This window comes from Triplophysa dalaica, chromosome 7, assembly GCF_015846415.1.
Source record: "Triplophysa dalaica isolate WHDGS20190420 chromosome 7, ASM1584641v1, whole genome shotgun sequence".
In the NCBI taxonomy this organism is placed as follows: Eukaryota; Metazoa; Chordata; class Actinopteri; order Cypriniformes; family Nemacheilidae; genus Triplophysa; species Triplophysa dalaica.
The window spans coordinates 9,390,253-9,415,231 of NC_079548.1; the positions used below are offsets into that span (position 1 = coordinate 9,390,253).

The 24,979-nt window shown below is 38.6% G+C and overlaps 1 protein-coding gene across 12 annotated transcripts; it reads left to right on the forward strand.

The window, feature by feature from the left end:
• The first annotated feature begins 557 nt into the window (after positions 1-557).
• On the forward strand, positions 558-24,930 carry mapk8ip3 (mitogen-activated protein kinase 8 interacting protein 3). 12 transcript variants are annotated; one of them, XM_056751823.1, is made up of 34 exons: positions 558-1,478; positions 4,045-4,165; positions 4,238-4,308; positions 4,413-4,498; positions 5,982-6,005; positions 6,484-6,628; positions 7,177-7,405; positions 7,598-7,700; positions 8,308-8,426; positions 8,916-8,927; positions 9,862-9,879; positions 10,263-10,320; positions 11,932-12,084; positions 12,154-12,211; positions 12,551-12,699; positions 12,842-12,898; positions 13,002-13,172; positions 13,991-14,150; positions 15,492-15,542; positions 16,551-16,637; positions 16,717-16,860; positions 17,792-17,957; positions 18,110-18,304; positions 18,560-18,716; positions 19,703-19,822; positions 20,076-20,156; positions 20,270-20,337; positions 20,489-20,637; positions 20,814-20,985; positions 21,522-21,635; positions 22,284-22,322; positions 22,924-23,085; positions 23,686-23,835; positions 23,928-24,930. In XM_056751823.1, exons 1-34 carry the CDS (start codon positions 1,179-1,181, stop codon positions 24,047-24,049), a joined length of 4,011 nt encoding a protein of 1,336 aa, XP_056607801.1. In that variant the 5' UTR covers positions 558-1,178; the 3' UTR covers positions 24,050-24,930. The 12 variants fall into 12 exon arrangements, with proteins under 12 accessions (XP_056607801.1, XP_056607803.1, XP_056607810.1 ...); XM_056751825.1 differs by having other exon boundaries at positions 12,569-12,699; XM_056751832.1 differs by having other exon boundaries at positions 6,484-6,535.
• Positions 24,931-24,979: the final 49 nt, after the last annotated feature.

The window sequence follows — 24,979 nt, forward strand, 5'->3', positions numbered from 1 at the left end:
ATGTAACCAGGGCGGGACCCATTCACTTGCATTGCTTTTGTGCCTAGGCAATAAAAGTGAATGGAAGCTGACGTTGTTCTGTTACCAACATTTTTCTAAATATCTTTTTATTCTGCAAAAGAAAGTCATACAGGTTTGAAATAACAAGAATCTAGTAAATTATGACAGATTTTTGTGTGTGAACCATCCCTTTAAAATAATAGACCCTCAATATGACCCCAGTTTTCCTGGGAGGTGATTTTTATCATGAATACCACATCCCGAGTTTCATGATAAATACACTGACAATAATTAATAAAAAAAACAATAATGCATAGGCCATAGAATTATTCATTGATTCCTTTGTTTTTGTTAACTTCGTCTATCAGTTGTTTAACCTACTTAAGGTGAGAATAGGATATTTAACGTTATGCCAATAACATAAAGTATATGTGGGCCAAAAGCGTTAATGGTGCTTGTGTGAAACCATGTTGCCTGTGTGAACCCTGCGATGAGACATCAGAATCCAGGCCTGCTCCATGCAGTCGCTGTGACGTCAGCCAGAGAGAGTCATCGCCGCTCGCTCGAGCAGCAACGGAAACAGCATCACGAGCCCCTGCCGCCCAGTCAACCACCGGATTGATTTCTAATGCCAAAAATGACGAATTTACCATAAGGCTTAAAAAAAATATTGGCAGCAATAGTCTTTAAGTACACTATACAGTTGCTATTTATTTGCATATTTATTTATTTCCCTTTTTTCGCTATTGATTTTTCTGTAATGGCTGGACTCATGGGCTGCGGCTGTTGAGAGGCAGGTGCATCGTCACACTCGTTGGGCGTCGAAGTGATGGATTCCGCTCCAGCACAGCGATGAGACGGACGGAACCGAGGTTAACTTTTCCCGTGAACCAATCCTGCGGTGAATAATCGAGTCCGTTTGTGCTGCCGACAGTGGCGCAGGAAAACGGGCGGAGAAGAGGGCTCGACCCCTCACAAAAGCTCTTCCTGAACAAATTCGTTTTAAACGGCCCGACATTCGTCTCCATGGAGTGAAAAAGTCATCACGCACAGCTGATGACATTGCCATAAATTCATGGAAACCTTGCTTTCGGGTGAACAAAACGTCATTTCGAGTCGTGGGATAACCTGTTATTTATTCTGTATCTATTAACGAGCTACGATCCAACGTCGCCAAGATGATGGAGCTGGACGAGGTGGTGTATCAGGACGATTATGGGTCCGTATCTGTCATGTCAGAGCGGGTATCGGGCCTGGCCAGCAGCATCTACCGGGAGTTCGAGCGCCTCATCATGAGCTACGATGAGGAGGTGGTGAAGGAGCTGATGCCACTGGTGGTGAATGTGTTGGAGAACCTCGACTCGGTTCTGACGGAGAACCAGGAGCATGAGGTGGAACTGGAGCTGCTGAAGGAGGATAACGAGCAGCTCATGACGCAGTATGAACGGGAGAAATCGCTCCGCAAACAGGCGGAGGAGGTGAGAGAGCCGCCTTATATTTGTTTGTCTATTTTGTTCATCTAACAATAATATTATGACTCCATCAGGTTATCATCCTCTTGTCATTTTCCAGAGGGGAGCGCTTAATTACATTTGACTGGGTTATGCCTTCAGTTACATTGGCTCTACAAACCTCTTATAGCAACAGAATGAAATGTTACCTTCGGAGATTCACCCACATCAGGTCATTTTGCAAACTGAAATTGAATTATTATCCCATATCATCTGTTTTAGAGCTGGTCAATAAAGTGTTTTCAAGTGTGCATTGCGATGCATGTGCCTGTAATGCAACTTTACCAAACAAGTTTTTTTGAATTACTTCCAGTAACATTCTACTTTTTGAAACTCTAAAATAAAATAAAATAAAAATATGTGTCTGCTTGTAGTGAGCAAATCTCTCTATGAGGTTGTTTTGTACAGGCTTGCAAATAAATAATACAAAGAGGAAGCACTTTATCTATTTCTAGCATCAAAATATGCACCGTTTCATGGACAGATGCCTTTTAAAACTCTGCACAAAGAATTTACACACTCACATGGATAAAATTTCTCTCAAAGATCAAAGATGCTGGCGTTTTGGTTGTTGTGCTTGACTAGGCATGCAGATATCATGTAAGTGTTCAGTTTTAAAAGTCACTAACTGGACAGATTTAGAGTGTAAATGTAAACTGGAGAGAGATTGAAAAAGCCACACAGAAGACTGCAGTGACCTTGTTTTTGCAACAGGAGATATACAAATAAAAAAAGAGAAATAAAGGCTTTTATTTTGTAACATGGATGATACAGTACAGATCATTTCAGCATGAAATCCAGCCATAATGTGAATGCTGGGGTTAGCTGCAGTGATCCACACATGTATCTGTTTGTTTGGCACGGTGTGTGTGTTAATGCTAAAATAAAGTAATAGAAAGCCATGACCCATAAAGTCTGTGGTTAGTTTCAATTGATTTTTGTTATTTTACACCCGGGTTTGTATCTGCTAAGAATTGGGTTGAACCCAACAAATACGTTTTTATAGACTGTTTTAGTGGCTACAACATAAAGAAACATTATACAACATTATGTGGCTCAAACTTAACTTCCGGTGCAGACCTCTTCTAAGAATCAATATTGAATAGTTAATTGATGAATATACAATAAAATACTAATGTTATTAATTTCAATATCTATCTATACAGCAAAGAAACAATGTTTTGTCAGTGAGCTTTTAGTTGTTACATGTAGTGTCCTTTTCAAAACCAATTGTGGCTGGAAGAGAATTTTGCATGTATGTTTTGAAAATGCAACATTGTTTGAACAGTTAAAGATGTGTTTTGGGTACAAAGGACAGTAGGTGAGGGAGGATGAGTAGAGAGGGTGAATATGGGCTATCAATTCCTTTATAGAAGGAGGCTAGCTGACGCTGTAACCTGATTCTTATGTTATGACACAGACTTGGAGTGAGTGAGAGAGAGATAGTAAGAGATGAAGAGAAGGGAGAGAGAGAGAGAGAGAGAGAGAGAGAACAGCATAAACAGCATTCTCAAATTTCTTGTCCTGTGGGATTATGGCAGACTATAATGCACACCGTCAGGTCAACCATCTCTCACAGTCTTCCTCTTTTAGAGACCGCATTATGTACCAACTGACCTTTTGTATATGGAAACAACATTTTTCTACCTGGAAAATAAAATGTATGTCTGATGACTCAAATTTAGCATCATTGACGATGAAAACAAGTGCAAAGAGAAAGACTTTCATACTGCTGTGCTGATCCAGTACTGTAAACTTAATAAAATATCTTAGATCTTTTGTGATGTGCATGTATTAACATGCTCTATATTCATGTCTGTCTAATGGAAAGTGGCAGGACAGGGGCATCTGGCTCATGCCAAACTTGTCATATATGATTAAATGGCTGAATATGAATTCTGTTGATCATCCTGTCCCGAATGGGTTGACAAGACAAGAACTTAAATGATCATCTTGGGATTCTTTGCATTGTCATTATGTTATGAAAACCATTACATCATGTTGCAATGGCTCTAATCACAAATCTAGATGATTTGCTACAGTGGGATCTACAGAGTGCTCTGTGTGACTATAAATCAATTACATGAGTAGACCATGGAGATGTTTGAAATGAGGGAATCTGACGTGCAGGTGTGTTACGGTGTTGGGTTCTTCCTCTCTTTGCTGTACTGGGATTACTGAATTCCAGGAGGTTGTCTGTGACTGGGCCGCACTGCAGAAAGAGCCTATTGTGTTCTACTTAAATCCTTGCAGCTCATAGTCACCACACACGGCACATGGTCCTGGTAAACCCTACAGGTCCCCACAAAGATAATAATATGGTATATTCCAGTTATGTTTGACCTTGTGGGGACATTTTTGTTGTTCAAAAGGAAAATTATGTATTTTGAAAATATAAAAATGCAGAAAGGTATGTGTGAGGATAAGGTTATTTATCACATGTTATATATAAAAAATGTGTTTTACTTCACTTTTTGCATTCTGTCTGTAAATGAAAGGATCTGACCTTGTATGAATGTGTTTGTGTTAACAGAAGTTCATTGAATTTGAAGATGCCTTGGAGGGTGAAAAAAAGGAGTTGCAGTCTATGGTGGAGGGCTTGGAGCTACAATCAAAACAACTTGAGCTGAAGACCAAGAACTATGCTGACCAGAGTAAGTCCTTGAAGTCAAATACGCACGTGTACTTAATTGTACTTGACCTATGAAGATGTTCCTCTCTTGTAGTCTCTCGTCTGGAAGAACGAGAATCAGATATGAAGAAAGAGTATAATGCCCTTCACCAGCGCCATACGGAGGTCAGTTAAACCCCAACAAACATTAAAAACTACAAGCCATTCAAACTCTTCACATTTCAGGCATTACACAGTTTACACACTGATATCAATTTGACTTTCTTCAGATGATACAGACATATGTGGAACACATTGAGCGCTCCAAAATGCAACAGGGAAGCGGCAACCAGGAGTCCACAGGCTGCGGACGGGCGTGAGTAATATATATGTGTGCATATCTGTTAGCACAATGGTGCAATTCAAAGCCTTTGTTTACATTTCGGAATGTGTATGGTATTCTCTATGAAGTGAATTGAATTATGAGCAAATTTGTTCTTTTAAAATATTGTTTTGTGGGTTACAAGTAGAATCTCTTAAATGAAGTACAACGTGAATTAAATTAACCCAGAAATATTAACTTACTGTAAAAAGTGAAATTCTCTTATTTGGGAGTTGTGTCATTGGTTTACTGTTTGGATGTGTAGGCATTTTTGGTTCTGGATGATACAAAATGGCCTATTATTGTAACTGTTGTCTTGGTGATGATGTTGTTAGGAGCTGGGTGATGATGCTCAGTGACAGCATGTCTTGTTTTGCTGAATCAGAGCTAGGGTTTGGCTTACTTAGTCACACATGGCACACAATTAAGCTCTTAAGAACTGGGGCATATTTTGCTATTTTTTTATTTGAAAGAGTGCCCGACCCACATACATTAGAGCAAATTGATAAAAGGATCTCAAATGTGACTTCTTGATCACACAAAAGTCTTAAGGAGCATTTTTACGGAAACATTTTTAGTAAAAGACAAAAATATATTGTGTGGGTCAAAATTATCGATTTTTCTTTTATGCCAAAAATCATTAGGATATTAAGTAAAGATCATGTTCTATTAAGATATTTGAAAGATTCCTAACTTAGATATATCAAAACTTTATTTTTGTGAGTGGATGGCCGGCCACAGTGCCTATGATTAACAACTTCAAAGGCGATTTAATCAATATTTATATTTTTTTATATTTTTAGATTCCAGAGTTTTAAACGGTTGTATCTCAGCTATACATCGATAGAAAGATTATTTATTCAACTTTCAGATTATGTAAAATCTCAATTTCCAAACAGTTACCCATAAGACTGGTTGTCCAGTTTCACAAATGATAACAATTTGACAATAATTTGATAATTTTTCTATGTAATGTGGTAAATACGTGAAATATACTGCACAGTGAAATTCTTGAGAGAATGAGTTTTTATTTGATTAGTGACTTATCTATGTTTTGTACGTTGGTGGAAATTGGAAAGAAAGCTTTCAAAATATACCATCTCAGTTTGCTCCACAGTTTATAGATGATGCAAACCTGGTTTAAGTGTTAAAATGGTTTTAATTTATTAATTTGGATTCAGTGAAGAGTTTGACCTTGACATCTACTTACTTAATTTATGAAAATGATTTGTTGTAACCTCCATAAAACGCTCCCTTATCATTGGTCATTGTGACATGTCATTGTTTGCAATTTCATCATTTTTTCAGTTTCAACATGGACTTTTGACAAGAATTCCATCTTTTTGTCAATAACTGTTATGTTGTATGTAATACATGGACTGTGTGTTTATGTTAGTATGCATTATGTGTGCATGTGGGTGTTCACTTTCTTTTTGTCTCTTTCTTTCTGTGCGTGTGCCGCTGTGTGTGTCTGCAGTCAACGACACACCTGGAGGAAAAGGTAAAAATAACCAAAAATATCTGAGATTTCCCCCGAACCTATTTTGCGCTTACCTCCCATTCAAAGTTTTTCATTAAAGTATGAACCCACTGCCCCATCACCCTTCTGTAAAGATCAAACCCAAACCCCTGTCTGGTTTAATTATCAGAGACTCAGAAACAAGTACCTCTTTCTCCTCTGCGGGTTTGTGTGCATTCATCCTGTGCGCCAAATTTCGAAGTTAATTTTTTGGTGTGACACCCTATGTACACTGGACACAATCGGTGACATGATGCGACACATCAAGACGGCTTGAAATAAAACTGGAAGCATCAAGCTATGACATTCATAGCATGTTCCCTAATGTAACATGATAACGAATAAAAATCGTAAGTAAAATTGGCTTCCAGTGTAGACAGGGTGTAAATAGGTCAGCTTAGTGTAAAGCACGACAATTTACCTTCTTCACCCTCTCTTCCTCCCCTCTTTCTTTCTACAGTAAAACAGAGCGCCCTCCGTCACTGAGTTTGTATCCTGGTGGAGATGGCATGGTACGTGGGGGTCCTGGGGGGGCTAGAATGGTTTCGTCAGACACCTGGCATTCCAGTGATCTCAGCAGACCTGTCTACGCCCCTGGCTACCAGGTGTGACAGATATGGCCCTGCCCCCAAAGTGCTGGGGGAGGAGTCACAGTAGTCATCGTTCTGTCAGCCACTTTCCCTTATACCTGCTTGTGTCAGGTCAATGGGTGATTGTTTAATGGACAACAGCACGTCTACAAGGGTCCATTTTGGTTTGGACGTTCATCATTTACACTTTTCATTTCTTTACTTTTGTTCAGTGACCATTTTCGGTCTGATTTAGGCTATCTGAGATGAACAGATATGTTCTATTTAATGTTATTTAATAGATTAAATCATCTGTTCTGTAAAGGAAATGTGATGTGATATGTGTGTGTGACTTTCCATTTTCCTAGAGTTCAAGTCACATGAGTACGCCTAAGGCAGTTTGAGTTACTGCTTTATTTGATAATGCTTTCTCTATTTTCATATTTTGTTATTTCAAGTAGTACTTCACATATATGAGTATAAGAACAATTTTTGATCATAACTCTTTTGTTTGAGTTAAATGGGCATGATGTTTGTGATCTTTGAGCATGTATTGTGTGTAATTTGTTAAATTCTCTCTTTAGGAGGATGGCTCTGATTCAGACTCTGTTGCCGCCACGCCCAGCAGCACAGGCAGCAAATCAAACACTCCCACCTCATCTGTTCCCTCGGCAACAGTTACTCCTCTTAATGATGGGCTGGTATCAGTGGAAGAGCTTGTAATATCCCGGGGGCGGGGCCGCAAAAATGCAAAGCGGCTTAGTAGAAACATGGAGGTGCAGGTCTCTCAGGAAACCAGGAACGTCAGCATTGGTGAGAGAGACAAGATCATTTTGTGCAAACAAGAAAAGTGGTTACACAAACATAATACAAATATATTTTCCCCAAAAATCCTTCCACTCAAATAAAAACAACGATTAGGAATTATGTTGGAGAAAGTAATGACATTTTTTACAGTACCATAGATGTGTGTTGTTCTTTTTAACTGTGTGTGTGTTTGTGTAGGTATGGGCAGTAGTGATGAGTGGTCAGAATTTCAGGAAATTCTAGACTCAACACCTGAGATAGACATGTGCATGGACCCTCGAATGTTTGGAGGAGGAAACAGGTAGAAATATACTACACACCTAAATACAGTAGTAAATAAACAGTTAACATCTTTAGTTTAGCCTGACAAATGACCATTGAAGTCAAATTTATGTTATAAATATGTTTTAAAGGTGTGTTTAATTCATCTGAGGATCTAATGACAGAAATGCAATAAAATATACATAACTATGTCTTCAAAGGTGTATAAAGACCTCATATAATGAAGCGTTGTGTTTTTATGACCTTATTATGAGCATTTCTATCTGCATACACCCCGGGTCCACTTGCATGGAATTCAACAAGTTGTTTCCACACTAGCCCTAAACGGACAAACTGCTCTACAGAACACGTTGCGTAAATATGTTATTGTTTAACAAGAAGTGAAAACGTTACTACATCTTTGTCCTGTGTCAGCCACCGTATCGCTTCGAAAAGGAGGTTGTGGAGTGAGCCGTTGGTTGTAATTCACAACCTCACCGCTAGATGCCGCTTAAATGTCCACATTGCTCCTTCACATAAATAAGTAAAAATACTTGCTGAAAAGTTGGTTACTGTTGTTAAGTGTATTCAATATAGAAGCAAATGTGTGACAAAATATACTCTATATATAAAATATTCTTTTGAAGTCCTTCTCAGGGCATAGTGAATGAGGCATTTGGCATCAACACAGACTCCCTGTACCACGAGATCAAAGATGCCAAGTCTGACATCATCGGTGATGTGGATGCTGGAGCTGAACTTCTCGGTAGGCTTGAGGAATTTATATGTAATCTACACACCAGTGTGTAACCTACATTCATTATGTATTTCATGTATTATTATATATTTTGAGATTTAAGCGTCATAGCTAAGCGTATGGCGGCTGAGGGGCTGTATATCCATTGTTTTTTGCACCTTAAACTGCACGCCATTTGTTGGGATACTCAGGATTGCTGAAAGTGTCCCCAAAATGGATATTATGCCTGCTTGATGGCTGTTTCTTTTGCCCTTTGAACATATAGATCAAGTGAAATTGCTTTTTTTATCCTACTATTTCAGATGTTTAATTTAAATTCTTCCAGTCATTTACGTTGGGGATGTTTTAATTTCTTTCATTATCAAGGTAGAGCTTCTGTTGATTTGTTTACCTCAGTATGAAGGTGGATCTTTCTTTTGATTGGCCGTCTAACTCACTGACCCTTGACCCCTCTCTGTGCTTCCTTCCTGTGTGTGCTTCTCTCGGCCACGCCCCTAGGGGAGTTCTCAGGTGTGTATCTGATCACTGATTGGTTGGTAGATTTGTTTCTCGTTTTTATTTGCTCCATACTCTTTGTTATCTTCATTTAAATTAAACATTGACATCACTTTAGGAGAGCTAGAAAACAGAATAATCTTTTTAATAAATAATCATTCAGACAAAGCATTATTGACATTATTGGTCTGTGCCAAGCTGTTATGACTTTCTTTTGTTAAAACTCGGAATAAGCAAATAAAATAATATGCACGTATATTTAATACAGATTTCTGAAACATTTTACTTTCTACTATTAATAAATAAAAAAATCTGAAAATGTAATTAACATGTATAAAAAATACCAGGGGCCTCATTTATAGAATGTTGCGTATAAACCGTCCTAAATTAGATTTTATGAGTGTGTACTTGTGATTCATAGAACGAACCCATGCACAGAAAACGCATGTACGCCTTTCTATCAGATGTGAAGTGTTTAAATCGTAAATGATCACAGTTTTAGATCTCCACCATTTAATGTTTTATTAATGTCATTAATATATGAAAGAGCACCTGTCAACTTCCAAATCCTTTAAGAGTTGCAAGAATGACTTATATTTCCAAAAACCTGCAGCTCTCGGACAAGCAAACGTGCGTAAGTCAGCTCAGACCCTGACATGGCGCTCTCCACATTTTTGCTTACACTTTACAATCAAATCTGTGCGTATGCACGTTTTTAAATGAGGCCCCAGAATGTTGTTATTTGGTTTATAAGAGAGTTATCAACTGTGATAATGTTTGTGTGACAAATTTCCTTATCTTCAATCTCTAACATGTGCCTGTCCATTTGTTTGTCTCTCTTCTACTCTCTATCTTTTTTAATTTCATCTCTTTAACCCTAACATCTTTAACATACTTCCTTTGCTCATCTATCCTGAATCTTTCATATCTCCCCCGCTCTTTGTTTCAGTCCGGGATGATTTCTTTGGTAAGGCTCACGCCCTGCTTATGGGCAACCTTCACTCTTGTTGCTTAAAGTAGAACACTGTGACACATTATTGTGATGTTATTATTTGTAGTTATGCCTCGGTATGATTTTCCGCTGTGCTTGTGCTCTTCTATTCTTCTAAGCCTATTAACATTGGCCACTCAGTGCTGTGCTTCAAAATGCATGGCTTTACTGTTATAAGAACTGCTGTAATTGCTTCTATAATAATCACACTATTTATCATAAAGGTTTCTGTTAGCTTGGATGTTCACATGTCATATAAATTTTCAATATATGAATATTAAATGTTGCAATGATAAACAATCAATGAAAATGATTATTTGATGTGGTCTGATGATGTTTTAACTGTATATTTTCAACAGGAATGGGAAAAGAGGTGGAAAATCTACTAACAGAGAACAAACAGCTACTGGAGACAAAGTAAGACTACTTTGTGCCTATGTTTGTGTGTGTGTCAATGCATGTTCCCTACAGATCCACCAGATCCCTACGTTCTGCAAACGAACAACATCTTGTAGTGTCTTCCCAAAAAGATAATAATCACTCTCACGTATACCTTCTCTAGATCTGTTCCTCATTTGTGGAATGATTTGCCCACTAATACGATTAGCAGATTCTGTAGCCATCTTTAAGAATCTTCTGAAAACACATCTCTTCCGTGATTGACTTCTTTTCCTTATCGTGACCTATATCCGAGGGAAACGGCATCTGAAATTCTGTCAGGACCACTGTTGTCAAATATTTAACAAAAGCATATACTGTACAGTGTTAGAGGTTGGCGGAATGAATCTGCAGCAATACATGTCACCGCACCTGGGGAAAAGGTTCATGATGCGCAAGGATTCAATTAAATGATCTGACAGATTCAGGCAGATATGGAGGAGATGGGAAAGGAGGTGGGTTTTGAGTGCAGCACGATTAAGCAGCGATGATAAGGAGCAAAGAAAGGCAACTTAGATAGGACACAGACTAGTATGTGTTTTTATGATTACTATTGGTTAACGTTGAGTAGCTGCACCTGATGCAAGCTAGACTCACATGACCTACCAGAACTAACGCTACGCTTGAATTTGAAAAAAATGTAGGGCAGGGCTTTATTTTGCTCTTCTCTTTTTGATTGGTTTGTTGTAATTTGGGCCTGGAGGGGAGGGCTAAAAATGCCTATCCATTGGACAATCACTTTACTGTTGTAATCCCACCTCTTTGTTGTTGACGTCATCTGGTGAAGAGTTGTTGTGGAGAGGGGGATAGGAGCTTTTTTATTTAAAGATTACATGTGCAATTTAATAAGAAAAAATAATGGTGTGCAGGGATAAATCATGTATAACACTCACTGCAACATTGTGTAAAACTCTTCGAATTTTCCCGTTTGAATTCATGGTGACTTTAAAAATCAAGGTAATTACAATACGGTCTTATAAATGAATAATCATTTATGCATTGATATATGATAATGTTTAACATAGTCTTTAATGCCATACAGACGGTTTTAAAGCAACAATATAAACAAACGTTACAGCGCAAGCACACAGTCATGGACTGCCCTTAATTTCCGGTACACATTTGTAAATAATAGAATGCCTGTAGATAATTTCTGATACCAAAAAAAAGAAACCGAGAATAACCGTTACATGTAATATTTAATAATATTGTAATATTGTAATATTGTAATAATTTCCCATACAGTTTCTTTAAATGCGACAAAACTACAGGACCCATTCAACAAATTGTTTATTTAATAAAATGAACATTCAACGAAATTCAACGAAGCGTTTATTTAATACAATCGTTTTACATTAAAGTAATAATTTAATTAATATTAATAAAAAATGTAATGATTTTAAATATAAATAAAATAGTTATATTATTAGACACCAGCCAGACCGATAAATAAACACATGCCGGAAGGTTACTGCAGTCCAGGCACGCACGTCCGATGAAACCGTCTATAAAATGTCACACCGCAGATATGCAGACATTAGCCACCTATCCATAAACGGCTAATTTGATGATGCCATGTGCCATGTGTAGGAATGCACTGAACATTGTGAAGAATGACCTCATAGCTAAAGTGGACGAGCTGTCAAGCGAACAGGAAGTACTTCGGGAAGAGCTGGAAACAGTGAAACAGTCCAAGGTCAAAGTGGACCAGCGAATTAAAGAAGTGGAGGAAGAGCTGAGGAGGTAAAACTTGTCCTGGTGATGTTTCTGTGATGCTACATCACACGAATCTGAATCTCTCTTTCATTTAAGGTTGAGGGCCGATGCTTTAGGATCATCTCAGGATTGTAAAGATGAAGGTGGAGAAGATGTAAGTAGTCATATTTCAAACCTAATGTCTAAAATAACCCCATTAACTTTCATCACGCTGTAAGTTGCATCTGCTATTATTAAAAACTAAGGTTCACTCTAGAGTAATTTGGATAATAGTGCAAAACCACCATCAGTGGTTGGACAGGGAAAATATTAATGACGATCACATTAGCCTTGCTTTATCTTACTTTATCCGTTTTCAATTAAAAAATGCTACAAATAATAAATCTCTAACCTTCTCACAATGCTAAGGCTACATATTTCATGTATTAGTTGCTGTAAAGCACTAAAACACTAACCTCCGCACCACTCTTTGCCGTGTGGCTCTATGGTCCAGTATTCATCTCCGCTGCAGGATGATGTTGCCATGACGCAGAGGCGTCGCTTCACCCGTGTGGAGATGGCCCGTGTACTGATGGAACGGAACCAGTACAAGGAGAGACTGATGGAGCTTCAGGAGGCTGTGCGCTGGACTGAGATGATCAGGTGAGGGAGATGGAAATTGCATATATTTAAACACATGCACACTCATATGTTTGGCCCTCCTGGACAGAGCATCTCACAATTCCACCACATTCATTTGTCATCACAGAACTTTATCTTCTCTTTGTCCACTTTCTTTTCACAGGGCTTCTCGAGAGAGTCCTCAACTACCTGAGAAGAAGAAATCTATAATCTGGCAATTGTAAGTATTTCACCAGTTTAGAGTTTTTAGAAACTGAATTCACTTTGTTGAAACATCAATATTATGTTTATGTAACTTTCATGTTCCGTCTTTCTCCCTCCAGCTTTGCACGTCTTTTCAGTTCTTCCTCGAGTCCTCCTCCAGTAAAGCGACCTTACAGCAGCGTCAACATCCACTATAAGTCTCCTTCCATTGGTGGCTACAACCAGCGACGCTCACAGACCATGTGTCAGATCTCCACTGGCAACTGCATACTGGAGTTCATGCCTGAAGAGTGAGAAAAAGCACATGAATATGTGTCCGTGTCCCATGTTCCTCACATTCTCATTCACACATGTTTGTTCTCCCTCCATCTGTGTCCACTATACAGTGTAATCTTTCTGTCCTTTGCTTAGGCAATCTGATGCCTTAGAAATGCTTTGTGCTAATGATGCATTTTAGGTTATAAAAAAAAGCTTAAACCGTACACACAGACACACAACAACTTAACCCTCTAAATGAGGATGTGCTGTTTTTATGTAAACTAACTCTAACATGATCAAACTGTACACAGACACATAAATGAAACAAATTTACATTTATCATTTTTACAATTGTACAGAACTTTACAATAGGAAAGATTTCATTATTTTATTTAAGGATTGTTCAAATGAGGATACCCCTGAATGTAACTTGAGGGACATTTGACAAATTTAAGCAAAATACACTTGACCATTTTTTACCAATGAAATATATAATAATATAAATTAAAGACCAATTGGACTGAAAGCATCATTAAGTTGCTTTATACACATTTCAATAGATATCATGATAATACCAATTTTGTGAATTCTTTAGGCCCTATTTTCGTTTATCACATTCATCTCAAAAGATTTTGTTCTCGTACATTATAGATGAATGCGTGTGTTGCCATGTGCTTCTCTCATCCTGTGTGCATCCACAGTTTTAGGTGTCCAGTATAACACTTTACGTTTGACATCTCGCTGTGTGTATGTCTTTTATGTCTGTTGCATTTCTTTTCGGCCACGGCAGACTGGCTGGGAGATTCTCTCGCTCTTTCGCTCAATCTCTCTCTTTCTCTTCGTCCTGTAGAATGCCCAGTAACGGTGTTGCGTCTCTTCTCAACGATTCGGCGGTATGTACCCGCAGAGAGCAACGTCGCGAGCAATACAGGCAGGTGCGCGAGCACATGCGCCGGAAAGATGGCCCCATGCAGACGTGTGGCTGGAGTGTCCCATCCCGACTCAAACAGGTATCTGAACTTATGTTGATCTCTGACAGAAGTGCATCACCAGACCTAGGATATACTGGAGTATGTACTTCTGCAGAATTGAATAATCCAATACAATGGACTTGACACAGATACGGGACCAATTAAAAAAAGCACAACAATCCAGTATAAAGCAGTACTGTTTATTCTTTACTATTGTTTGTGTTTTACTATTTCACTTTACTTAAAGTGAAAATAAGAAAATGTACTGGCCATAAACATTCCAACATTTTTTGTGTGATGTTTAGAAATATACATTTTTGTCCTTATAATAGTGGAATTGTTAAGCTCTTTCGCTGTTCTTCTATGCATGTTTGTGACCGTCACTGGGTCACTCGCAGCATCATACATGCACCAATCTCGTGCGATACTGCATCTGTTGCACCATTTGGACACATCGGGATTTTGTTCTGCATAGTTTCCTCATGTTTTGATGGTTAAATAAAAAAAAATCCACAAACGTGTCACTTTAGCGAGGGGCCGCAGCCAATTTGTACATGCATTTGGAGCTTTCCGAATGTTGATTTCCGAACCCGATTGTAAGATATTAAAGATTGCTTTGTGGCTGTCATTGGCCGTTTCCTAATATGCGTTCTTGAGCGGTCTTGTGTCCCGGTGTTCTCGCTCTAAATCATCAAAAACCGTCAAAGTGCGTTCCAATAGTTAAGAACAGAGAACGCTTGAAAGTACTCGGATGTGTTCTTGATATCAAGGATGCATCAGATGCAGCCTTGCGCACATACGGAACCCGCTTGAAGTCCCAGAAGTCACCATGGCGCGTCCATCCAAGTTCGTTCTTCCGAGGCTGCCTCGCAAGACCGGTCTTCACGAGAACACAAGTCCGTTCTTTGCGTTCCTGGAATTGAGAAACGGACTGTTTGAAAGTGGCTGGATGTATTCTTGATATCAAGGATGCATTGAATGAAGACTTGCACCTACCGAACCCCCTTGAAGTCCCTTAAGTCACGGCGGCACGTCCTTCCAAGTTTGTTCTTCAGAGCATGACTCGCAAGACCGGTCTTCGCGAGGACACAAGTATGTTCTTTGCGTTCTTGGAATTGAGAAACGGCCATAATCATTTGAAGGTAAAGGAAATGGGGTATTAAACCTCTAAAAATGAAAACTGCACTTAGGTTGTTGTTGCATTGTCTTGTCAGTTGTTCTGAAATTCTTTATAGATATTTTAAGTGGAAATGGTTAGCACCACGTCGTGCTGGTCTTTGGTACGTATGGCAACAGTATAAGGTTGCCATGCTGACAGTGTGTTTGTCAGGGTTGCCGTGGTGACAGTGTCGCCGTGGCTCTAACTGTGATCTCCCACAGAATGGCTCCCAGGTGGACAGTGCCCAAGATACCACAGCGAAGAGGACGCAGGCAAGTCTGAGCGGCAGAGGGCCAGCATGCACCTCTCCCACCCTGCCCCTTTAAATCCCAGCCCTAACCTGTCTCTAACTCGGTCAGAAAATCATAATGCCATCACAGGATGAACATGTCTTTGCTATTGGAATATAGGTTTAGAAATTAACCTTATGGTATTCGTCGCGTCTGACAAAAATCAACCAGCGGAAAGTACAACTGTTGCTCTCCTGTTTACTAAATGCCGATAAAGCTAATAACACGATGTTCATTGTAGGCATTTGACTGAAATATTATTATTTAAGGTGCCAGTGTTATTATTGAGATAACATGCTAACCTTATTTCTCAAAATATACTACAGATGCCCATGAGCACCTGGCATCTTATCACAGCAGTTTACACTTAGTATCAAATTAAATTGACCCATATCCAAACCCCTCCCAGTCTAGAAACGGAGCTGTTTTATCCACCCCAGACATTTGCTGACAGTACAGTGTAGGTTAAAGGGATACTTCACCCAAAAATGAAAATTCTGTCATCATTTAATCACCTTCAAGTTTTTCCAAATCTGTATACATTTCTTTGATCTGATGATCAGTGAGAAAGATATTTGGTAGAATGCTTATAACCAATCAGATCTTGCCCCCCTTGACTCCCATAGGAAGAAAAAATACTTTATCATTTTTTTGTTCTGTTGAACACCAAAGAAGACTGTTACGATTAGTGTCAGCGGTGCGTTGTTCCCTCAATGCTCTCGACGGTGAGTAAATGATGACAGAATAATTTTTTTAGGGTGAAGAAACGTTATCCCTTTAACTCCTGTCATTGCGCCTGCGTCTGCTTTGCAACCCTATAACCTATAACAGACGTTATTCTCCTGCTCTGGTTTGCTTTTCTTTGTCTGTCTGCCCTGGATCGAGGCAGTCTGAACCGAAGCATGATGAAGGCATCCTTCTTGTATTGTGTAGCGCGGATCTTATTTACTATAATCATCTGGACATCACTGCCCTACTGTGTCCTCACAGGCCAATGAAAAAGAAGATACCCGCATGAAAAATGTCCCTGTGCCAGTATATTGTCGCCCTCTGCTGGAGAAAGATCCTAACAGAAAGGTACAGGACACACGCACACGGTCGACTAACCTTAAGGTTTCATTTTGATGCTATGAACATAGATTATTTTTTTCCACAGCTATGGTGTGCAGCTGGTGTAGATCTGACTGGTTGGAAGACGTCCAATCAGGAGGCTGCTGGCGTGAAGCAATCCAATGGCTCGGATCCATTGAGCGGTGAAGATGAAGACAAGAGCGAGCATAGCTCACCAGAGAAAAAGAAGGTCAAGAGATATAATAACGACACAAAGATATAAAAACATGAAATTATATAAACAGTTTTGGACAAGAAGTTCAAGATGCTTGCAGAAGAAAAAACTTCTGAACATAGTTTTATTTAGCATTTTTGAGAATTGTTTTTGTATGTGTCATATGGCGCGAATACATGTTTTTCTGTGTCTTTAGTGTGTTATAAGTTGCCCATGCATGTATTAGACACGTAAAATTGCAAAAAATAAAAGGGTCGGAAAAAAAGATGCATTCCGTCTTATAGCGAATGCTCACCCAGACCTACCTTCGTACCTACGCCTCGTGTAACCACACTTCCACAAATCCACATCAATTTATGGTATGATTTGATAAGACCAATACTATACAAATTCTATAAACAAAACAAACACTGAAACATTAAAACAATACACTGTACTTAAAAATGATAAGGGTCAAGTAAGACCCAGTATGTGAAAACCCAGCTTAAAGTGGTATTTCACCCCCAAATTAATATGCTGCTATCATTTACACACACTTTTGTCATTTCAACCCTTTATGAACACAAAAGAAAATACTTTGAAGAAAAGTGACGTTTTGTAACCAAACAGCACTGGCACCCATTCACACAAAACCAAATCAAGTCAATGGGGGCCAGTTAACAACATTCTTCTAAATATATTATTTTGTGTTCCGCAAAAGTAAGAAAGTTATTTCTATATTATTAATAATCTGAGTACTTGTAGTACAATCTTTTTTGAATATTTTGCCGTCCTGTTTTTCATCATGCTGTATTTCACCATTTCATATGACTTCTCATAGCTCCTAAACTCAGAATTAGATTATGTGACTTTAGCCTTGATTTCACAGACAGGGTCACAAACCTTTTTTCACTCTCATTATTAAATTATACAGTACGTTCACGTTACACTTGTCTCTGTCTTGAAGCCTAAGGAACTGCACGAGACTGATTCCATGAGCAGCCGCGTGTGGATCCTGACCAGCACTCATTCAGCTAGCAAAGTGGTCATCATCGACGCAAACCAGCCCTGCTCACTAGTAGACCAGTTTAACGTGTGTAACGCCCACGTGCTTTGCATCTCCAGTGTTCCAGGTTAGTGTACCTGCCCTTGAAGATGATCTTTTATATTAAATTTAAATACAAATTTTATATTAAATACAGGTAACACAAACATTGACAGCAGTCCAGACATGTAAATGTTACATAATTCTTGATTACAATAACTGGCATATTTTCATGTGAAGGTGCCAGTGAGAGTGATTACCCGGCAGGTGAGATATTTTTGGAGCAACAGGTTGGTGACGGTGCTTCAGAGGAGAAGGGTGGAGTGGAGGGAATGTTGGCAGGGATCACAATTGTGGGTTGTGCCACCAACTGCAGTGTAGTACGTAGCAACTGTTCGTCCCGCACCGATACGCCTGTGCAAGACCGAAGCCAAGGTAAAGTGAATGCTGAATTCCATGCTAAACTGTTTATGAAGCACATTACTTACTAGTCTTGCAGTGCATGAACATCATATGATGCAACTACTGTTTTTATATTAAATGCATTCATTTAGAATTAAGGAAACTGTCTCCCTCTAAATTGGCAATTGGACACATCCCACATTCATTTGTATTGTGTCATACCTGAATGGTGCATATCCTTGATGCATTGGTTCTTATATGTTTTCTTTTATATTTGTGTGTGTTTAGCTCCTACAGCTCCCGTGTGTAGAAGCTTGGCTGTATCACAGTCAGCAGAGGAGGCAACAGAAGCCATTGAGGTCTCAGAGGAGGCGGCACCCAATGAGAACACCGACAACACCCTCGGAGCCTTCACCGAGCATGTCTTCACCGACAACACACGCAGGTACCTCGCACATAACACACACCCTCCAGAGTGTTTAGTGCTTTGATGTAAATGATGTAAATGTCCTCTGTAAGGGCTCTTTTATTATATCCGTGTTATTTTATTCATACAAATTTATTTTATCAAGCATTTTCAGTGGTTGAAAAATTAGTCAAGTCACATAGTCAAGTCATCATGGGAGTGGTTCATTTGTGTATTTTATGAAATTATTAAAGGAGGTGCTGTATTGACCTAAACTGTTTATATATGTACAGTAGGCCGTTGTATTGTTTATTATGTATAACATTCACAATGGGCTCTAAGCATGCGTGACTTCCGCGCTTAACGGTCAGAACCCTATGCAGTTTCAGGTTGGGGAGACTTAAAGCAGAGAGAAATTACAAAAATTAGAAAATAGTTACATTTAGCAGATGCTGTACATTGCGGCACACAGCAGTGGTAAAAAGAAATGGCGTTCTAGCGTATGTTATATATAACAAAATGTTAAAGTCTGAGAAGATTGCCAAGACCATGAAACTGAGCTACAGCACGGTGGCCAAGACCATACAGCAGTTTAACAGGACAGGTTCCACCCAGAGCAGGCCTCGCCACCTCGGGTCCAATTTGGAGATTTTCACATAGGGTTGACCTCACTTTTGTTGCCAGCGATTTAGACATTAATGGCTGTGATTTGAGTTATTTTGAGGGGACAGCAAATTTACACTGAAATACATGCTGTACACCCACTACTTTACATTGTAGTAAAGTCCCGTTCTTCAGTGTTGTCACATGAAAAGATATAATAAAATGTTTACAAAATTGTGATGGGTGTACTCACTTCTGTGAGATACTGTGAGACCTGATTTGTGTTGTGATAAAGAGATTAAAGAGATATCTGTAAATTAGATTGTAGATATTATACATACTATGGATTTGGTTCATTTTAGTTTAGAAACCATTTAGGCATATGTGTTCTCTGTTTTATTCTGACTCTGTATGTGAATTAGTGAGGCAGGCGTACCAAAGGAACAGGTGCCATCAGCTCCTAAAGATTCTGAGGAAGCTGGAGATGATGTTGCAGGAACAAGTGCAGCTCCCACCATGTGGCTTGGAGCCCAGAACGGCTGGTGGGCATCAGATCCTCTCTCTCTCCCTCTTCCCCTCTCTCTCCTCCCTCTCTCCCTATCCCTCTCTCTCTCTCTGTTTTCTCTTCCATTTTTCTATTACAAATTGGTTTTTTACAATGTTAGAAATGATGGCTTTAATAATTTTGTAGACATTGCATTTTTATTTATGTTATAAATCCATTTTGACCATATTTTAGTATTTTTGGTACATTTGCTTAAAGACTATAATGACAACGGAAACATTTTTCTGCAGGCTTTATGTTCACTCTGCAATGTCAAACTGGAAGAAATGTCTCCATTCAATCAAACTTAAAGACTCTGTATTAAGTTTGGTGTAAGTACAATATGAAAGTGTTTGTATATGTCATAACAATAGGATATGATAAAGAATAACACCTGTTATGTCTAATCATTTTGTTAATGTCTAATAATTTCTTTGTATTGTAGACATGTGAAGGGCAGGGTTCTGGTTGCATTAGCCGATGGCACTCTTGCTATCTTTCACAGAGCTGAAGGTTTGCCTTATCTCACATATATTAAACTCATTATCTGTCTCTTGATCTTAATGTTTTTTATAATAATGGACATATTTTATCTACATAAAGCAATAAGGATCACACTAATGTGAATACTAATGTATGTTCTTTGTATGAAATCTGCACATAGATGGACAGTGGGATCTATCTAACTATCATCTAATGGATTTGGGGAGACCTCACCACTCCATCCGATGCATGGCTGTGGTGCATGACAGAGTCTGGTGTGGCAACAAGAACAAGATCCATGTCATCCAGCCCAAGAGTATGCAGATTGAGGTCCGCCCAACTGAAAAAATATCATTAATCTCAACCGTTTCTCAAACATTATACATACATCAGAAATATTATGCTTTTGTCCTAAAATGTTTGTTCCCTTTCCTCAATGTTTCTGATTTTTATCTGGATTTCTGGGTTTTCATTTGGTCTCTGTATTCCCTCTCTGCTTCATACAGAAATCGTTTGATGCTCACCCACGGAAAGAGAGCCAGGTGAGGCAGCTGGCATGGATTGGTGATGGTGTCTGGGTTTCCATTCGTTTGGATTCCACTCTTCGCTTGTATCATGCGCACACTCACCAGCATCTACAAGACGTGGATATTGAGCCATATGTCAGCAAGATGCTCGGTAATGATTCGTTTTTATTCGTTCAGATTTATTAAATCAGTATATGAAGTATTATTAAGCATTATAGTTTATTTTACTGTGAAAATCAGTTTACCTCACAAGAACAGTGATTGTTATTATATGTGACCCTGGATCACAAAACCAGTCTTAAGTAGCACCGGAACAGTATTTGTAAAAGTCAAAAATACATTGTATGGTTGATTTTTTTTTTGTGAAGATATATTGTAAATTTCCTTCCCTAAATATATAGAAACTTTATTTTTGTGAGTTGATGGGCTGTTACAGTGCCTCTGATTAACAACTTCAAAGGCAATTTTCTCAATCTTGAGATTTGTTTGCACCCACAGAGGCCAGAGTTTTAAATGGTTGTATCTCTGCCAGATATTGTCCTATCCTTGTAAACAATACATAAAAAAAAAAAGACCTGTAAGACTGGTTTTGTTGTTCAGGGTCACATATTTGGAGGCATATTGCCTTTTATAAAAGTCTGGCAGCAATAACAATTTACATTCTGCTGTCTTGTCTCTGATTGACAGGTACCGGAAAGTTAGGCTTCTCTTTTGTCAGAATTACTGCCCTGCTGATTGGAGGAAACCGGTTGTGGGTGGGGACTGGAAATGGAGTCATCATCTCTATTCCTTTGACTGAAAGTACGTCGTAGGGATACACACTCTGCAAAGAGACACCGAAATAACATCCTTTTTTTTTTGATCAACCTCATCTCCTTTTACTTTAAAGTACACTCATACAATTAAGATATTAGGTCATATTTCTATTGATATTTAGAGGCTTGATAAAGGCCTCAGAATACCAGCAAACAAAACACATACAGTATTTATACTTGGCAGATGCTTTACCTTGAGCAACTGACAGTGCATAAAGATATACTTTTTTCAGTACAGAATACATTCTATCATTATATGTGCTTCTTGAGCATTGAACCCATGACCTTGGCAGCTGGCAGTACTATGCGTTTTAGATTGGCAGTTGACATCCAACTAAACTGATCTTGTCAGCAGCAGATCTGAATCCTACTAACACTTCAGGATGTTAAGCACCCAGGATGGTGTTAAGGTTATCACCATCCTGGGATTAAACCTTTAACCATTTGTCTGTTCAGCCTCCTTTTATAATCCATGAATTAACCAAGAACCTCTGGGCAACATTTTGGTGATCTCCTATCTGTCTCAGCTTCTGTTTCTTATTCAGTATTTTATAATCCCCCTCTGTCACTTTGTCTCATGTGTGTTGCTCTCTTGTCCTGCCCTGTTCCCCTTCCCATTTCCTCTTTCCTATAGCTGTAGTTCTTCATCGAGGTCAACTCCTGGGACTGAGAGGTAAGTGTAAAATGTACTGACTGTTACTTTCTTGATATCTTGTGAGGGTTCAGATTCAATTCACATTATTATCTTAATTATACTTTTCCTGATGTCTTGTCTAGCTTCATTCTGTTTCAGATTCAACTCACATTATTATCATAATTATTCTTTTTGGATGTTTTTTCATGCTTCATTCGGGTTCAGATTTAATTCAAATTATTATGTTAATTATACTTTTTTGATGTCTATTCATGCTTCATTCAGATTCAGATTAAAATTCACATTATTATCTTACTTATTCTAATTTTTATAATTCAATAAACTTAATTTTGATTATTTTAGCATGTTTCGTCATGGATGACTTACCTCCAGGTCTTATACATCTTCATTATATTTATGTCGTTGTGGTCATAAATGTTATGATCTTCTGTCTTGTTGTTTCTGGGTTTAAACGTGTGTTATAATAATGCATGCCGTGGGCTCTTTTTTATTTATTTTAAAACATTCACATTTTTTTCTATGCAGTATCCAGCAGTATTTTTTTTGCACTGGCTGTCCCTGTGAATTTCATTGCTTGGTCATTGCCATTTCTGAACAGCGTTTTTTATTTTGTGTGCAGCAAATAAGGTGTCGCCCACATCATCAGGAGGTGTCATACATGTATATGCAGATGACAGTAACTCTGAGAAGAGTAGCTTCATACCGTACTGCTCCATGGCTCAGGCTCAACTCTGCTTCCATGGACATCGAGATGCAGTCAAGTTCTTTGTGACAGTACCCGGTTAGTATCAATATTTATTAAATCCTTAAAGGGATAGTTCACCCAAAAAGGAAAATTCTGTCATAATTTACTCTCTAGTTGTTCAGAATCTATAAAACATTATTTGTTAGGATGAACACAGAGAAAGATATTTGAAGGAATACTTGTAACCGAACAGTTCTTGGCAACCATTGACTACCATGGTAGGAAAAATGACAAATGTAGCGCCCCGGAACTATTTGCTGCCCTACATTCTACAAAATATCCTCTGTTGTGTTCAACAGAACAAAAAAATAAAAATTAACTTTTCCTGTCATGGTAGTCAATGGGGTCCAAGAACTGTTTGGTTATAAGCATTCTTCCAAATGTATTTCTCTGTGTTCATCAGAACAAAGAAATTGATGCAGATTTGAAACTGTAATCAAATGACCGATTTTTTATTGACCGAATACTTGATTCTGATTGGTCAATGATGGGATTCTACAATTTAATATTATATGCTGTAGTATTAATTATTTAGAATGTTTATATAAGGTGTCATTTTTTACACACAAAATAATTTGCATGACCTAACTCAAATGTGTAATTACATTAATGGTATCATTCTTAATCTGTGTTCAGGCAATGTGTTGGCCACCCTGAATGGTAGTGTGCTGGACAGCCCATCAGAGTCCCAGGGGTCCACAGCAGCCCCAACGGACACCGAAGCACAGAGTGTTCAGAACGTGCTGGTCCTGAGTGGAGGAGAGGGATACATTGACTTCCGTATTGGTGAGAAGCTCTTCATTTTTGTATCTCGACGTTGGACTCTAAACCCCCTTACCATTGGTTACTATCCCTTTACTTAATCTCTTTCTTTCCAGGTGATGGAGAGGATGACGAAACAGAAGAAGCAGATGGTGAAGCCCCTCAGATGAAGCCAGCACTGTCTAAAGCTGAGAGGAGCCATATCATTGTTTGGCAGGTGTCTTACGGCCCGGAGTAACACTAACAGACACCTCCCGCCTTCCCCCTCCCCTTATGCGCCGTAATTCCACCCTCAAAGAAAAAGTATGAAATCTTACCTCCTTCTGTATCTACGCCCCAAATTCTGTACCTAAGCTATGTAACTACCCCTTTAAAAGTCCTATATTGAGCCCTAAGCCTGTATTTTCCTACCCTAAAATTGTAACTACCTATACGATCCTTCATTTCACCTTAAAATTTTACCAGCCCTAGAAAAAATTACACAATGTCCGAAACCCCCTGCATATTATGACTGAATGGCAATTTCAAATTAAATACATGTAAACCGCTTAAACCAGTACCAAACTACATTTCTGGAGAACTACCCAGTTTTTGCCAAATACCTTATCTTTTACCAATCCGTCAGCACACAGCTCACTGAATGGACACAGGAACCCAGAGAAGCTGGTTGAAATGAATTATTTTTAAAGAAAAACACATATTTGTCCAACAGGTTTTCTAGAGGAGAATATCTAGTATCACCTTACTAAGTTTGACTTCATAAAACACAGCAAAAATGTAAATATGGGAATATGGACTGCAGGGAAAGAACGTGAAAGGTGATCAAACAAGTGATCAAGTTTTGTGTTGACAATATAGCACAACCCAAAGCAGCTTTTTAATATCATCATTTAAAAACAAAAATATTAAACTAAATAATCAATCCAATTGCAAGCATTTTCAACCTCAGTGAGATGTGTGCCAAATGGATTTGATAACCTTCCCAAAGGGATTAAGCATGACGGTTGATGCCTTTGGCTGCAGTTTTGACGGATGGATGTCCCACCCAGTCGCCTTGTATGTAAATCATCACTCTGTGTTCTCTATGTGTGGTTAAGTATTAATAAACATGTTTATGTGCTGAAGAATTCTGTGTCTTTAGCTTGATATATTCAACAGGATTTTGAAG

Bases quoted from the DNA above. Each gene is read 5' to 3' on its own strand.
- mapk8ip3 (XM_056751823.1), top strand. From the start codon at position 1,179: ATGATGGAGCTGGACGAGGTGGTGTATCAGGACGATTATGGGTCCGTA. The intron at 16,861-17,791 runs GTCAAGAGATAT...TCTGTCTTGAAG, and splicing joins GCTCACCAGAGAAAAAGAAG to CCTAAGGAACTGCACGAGAC. The intron at 20,338-20,488 runs GTTTGCCTTATC...ATCTGCACATAG, and splicing joins TATCTTTCACAGAGCTGAAG to ATGGACAGTGGGATCTATCT.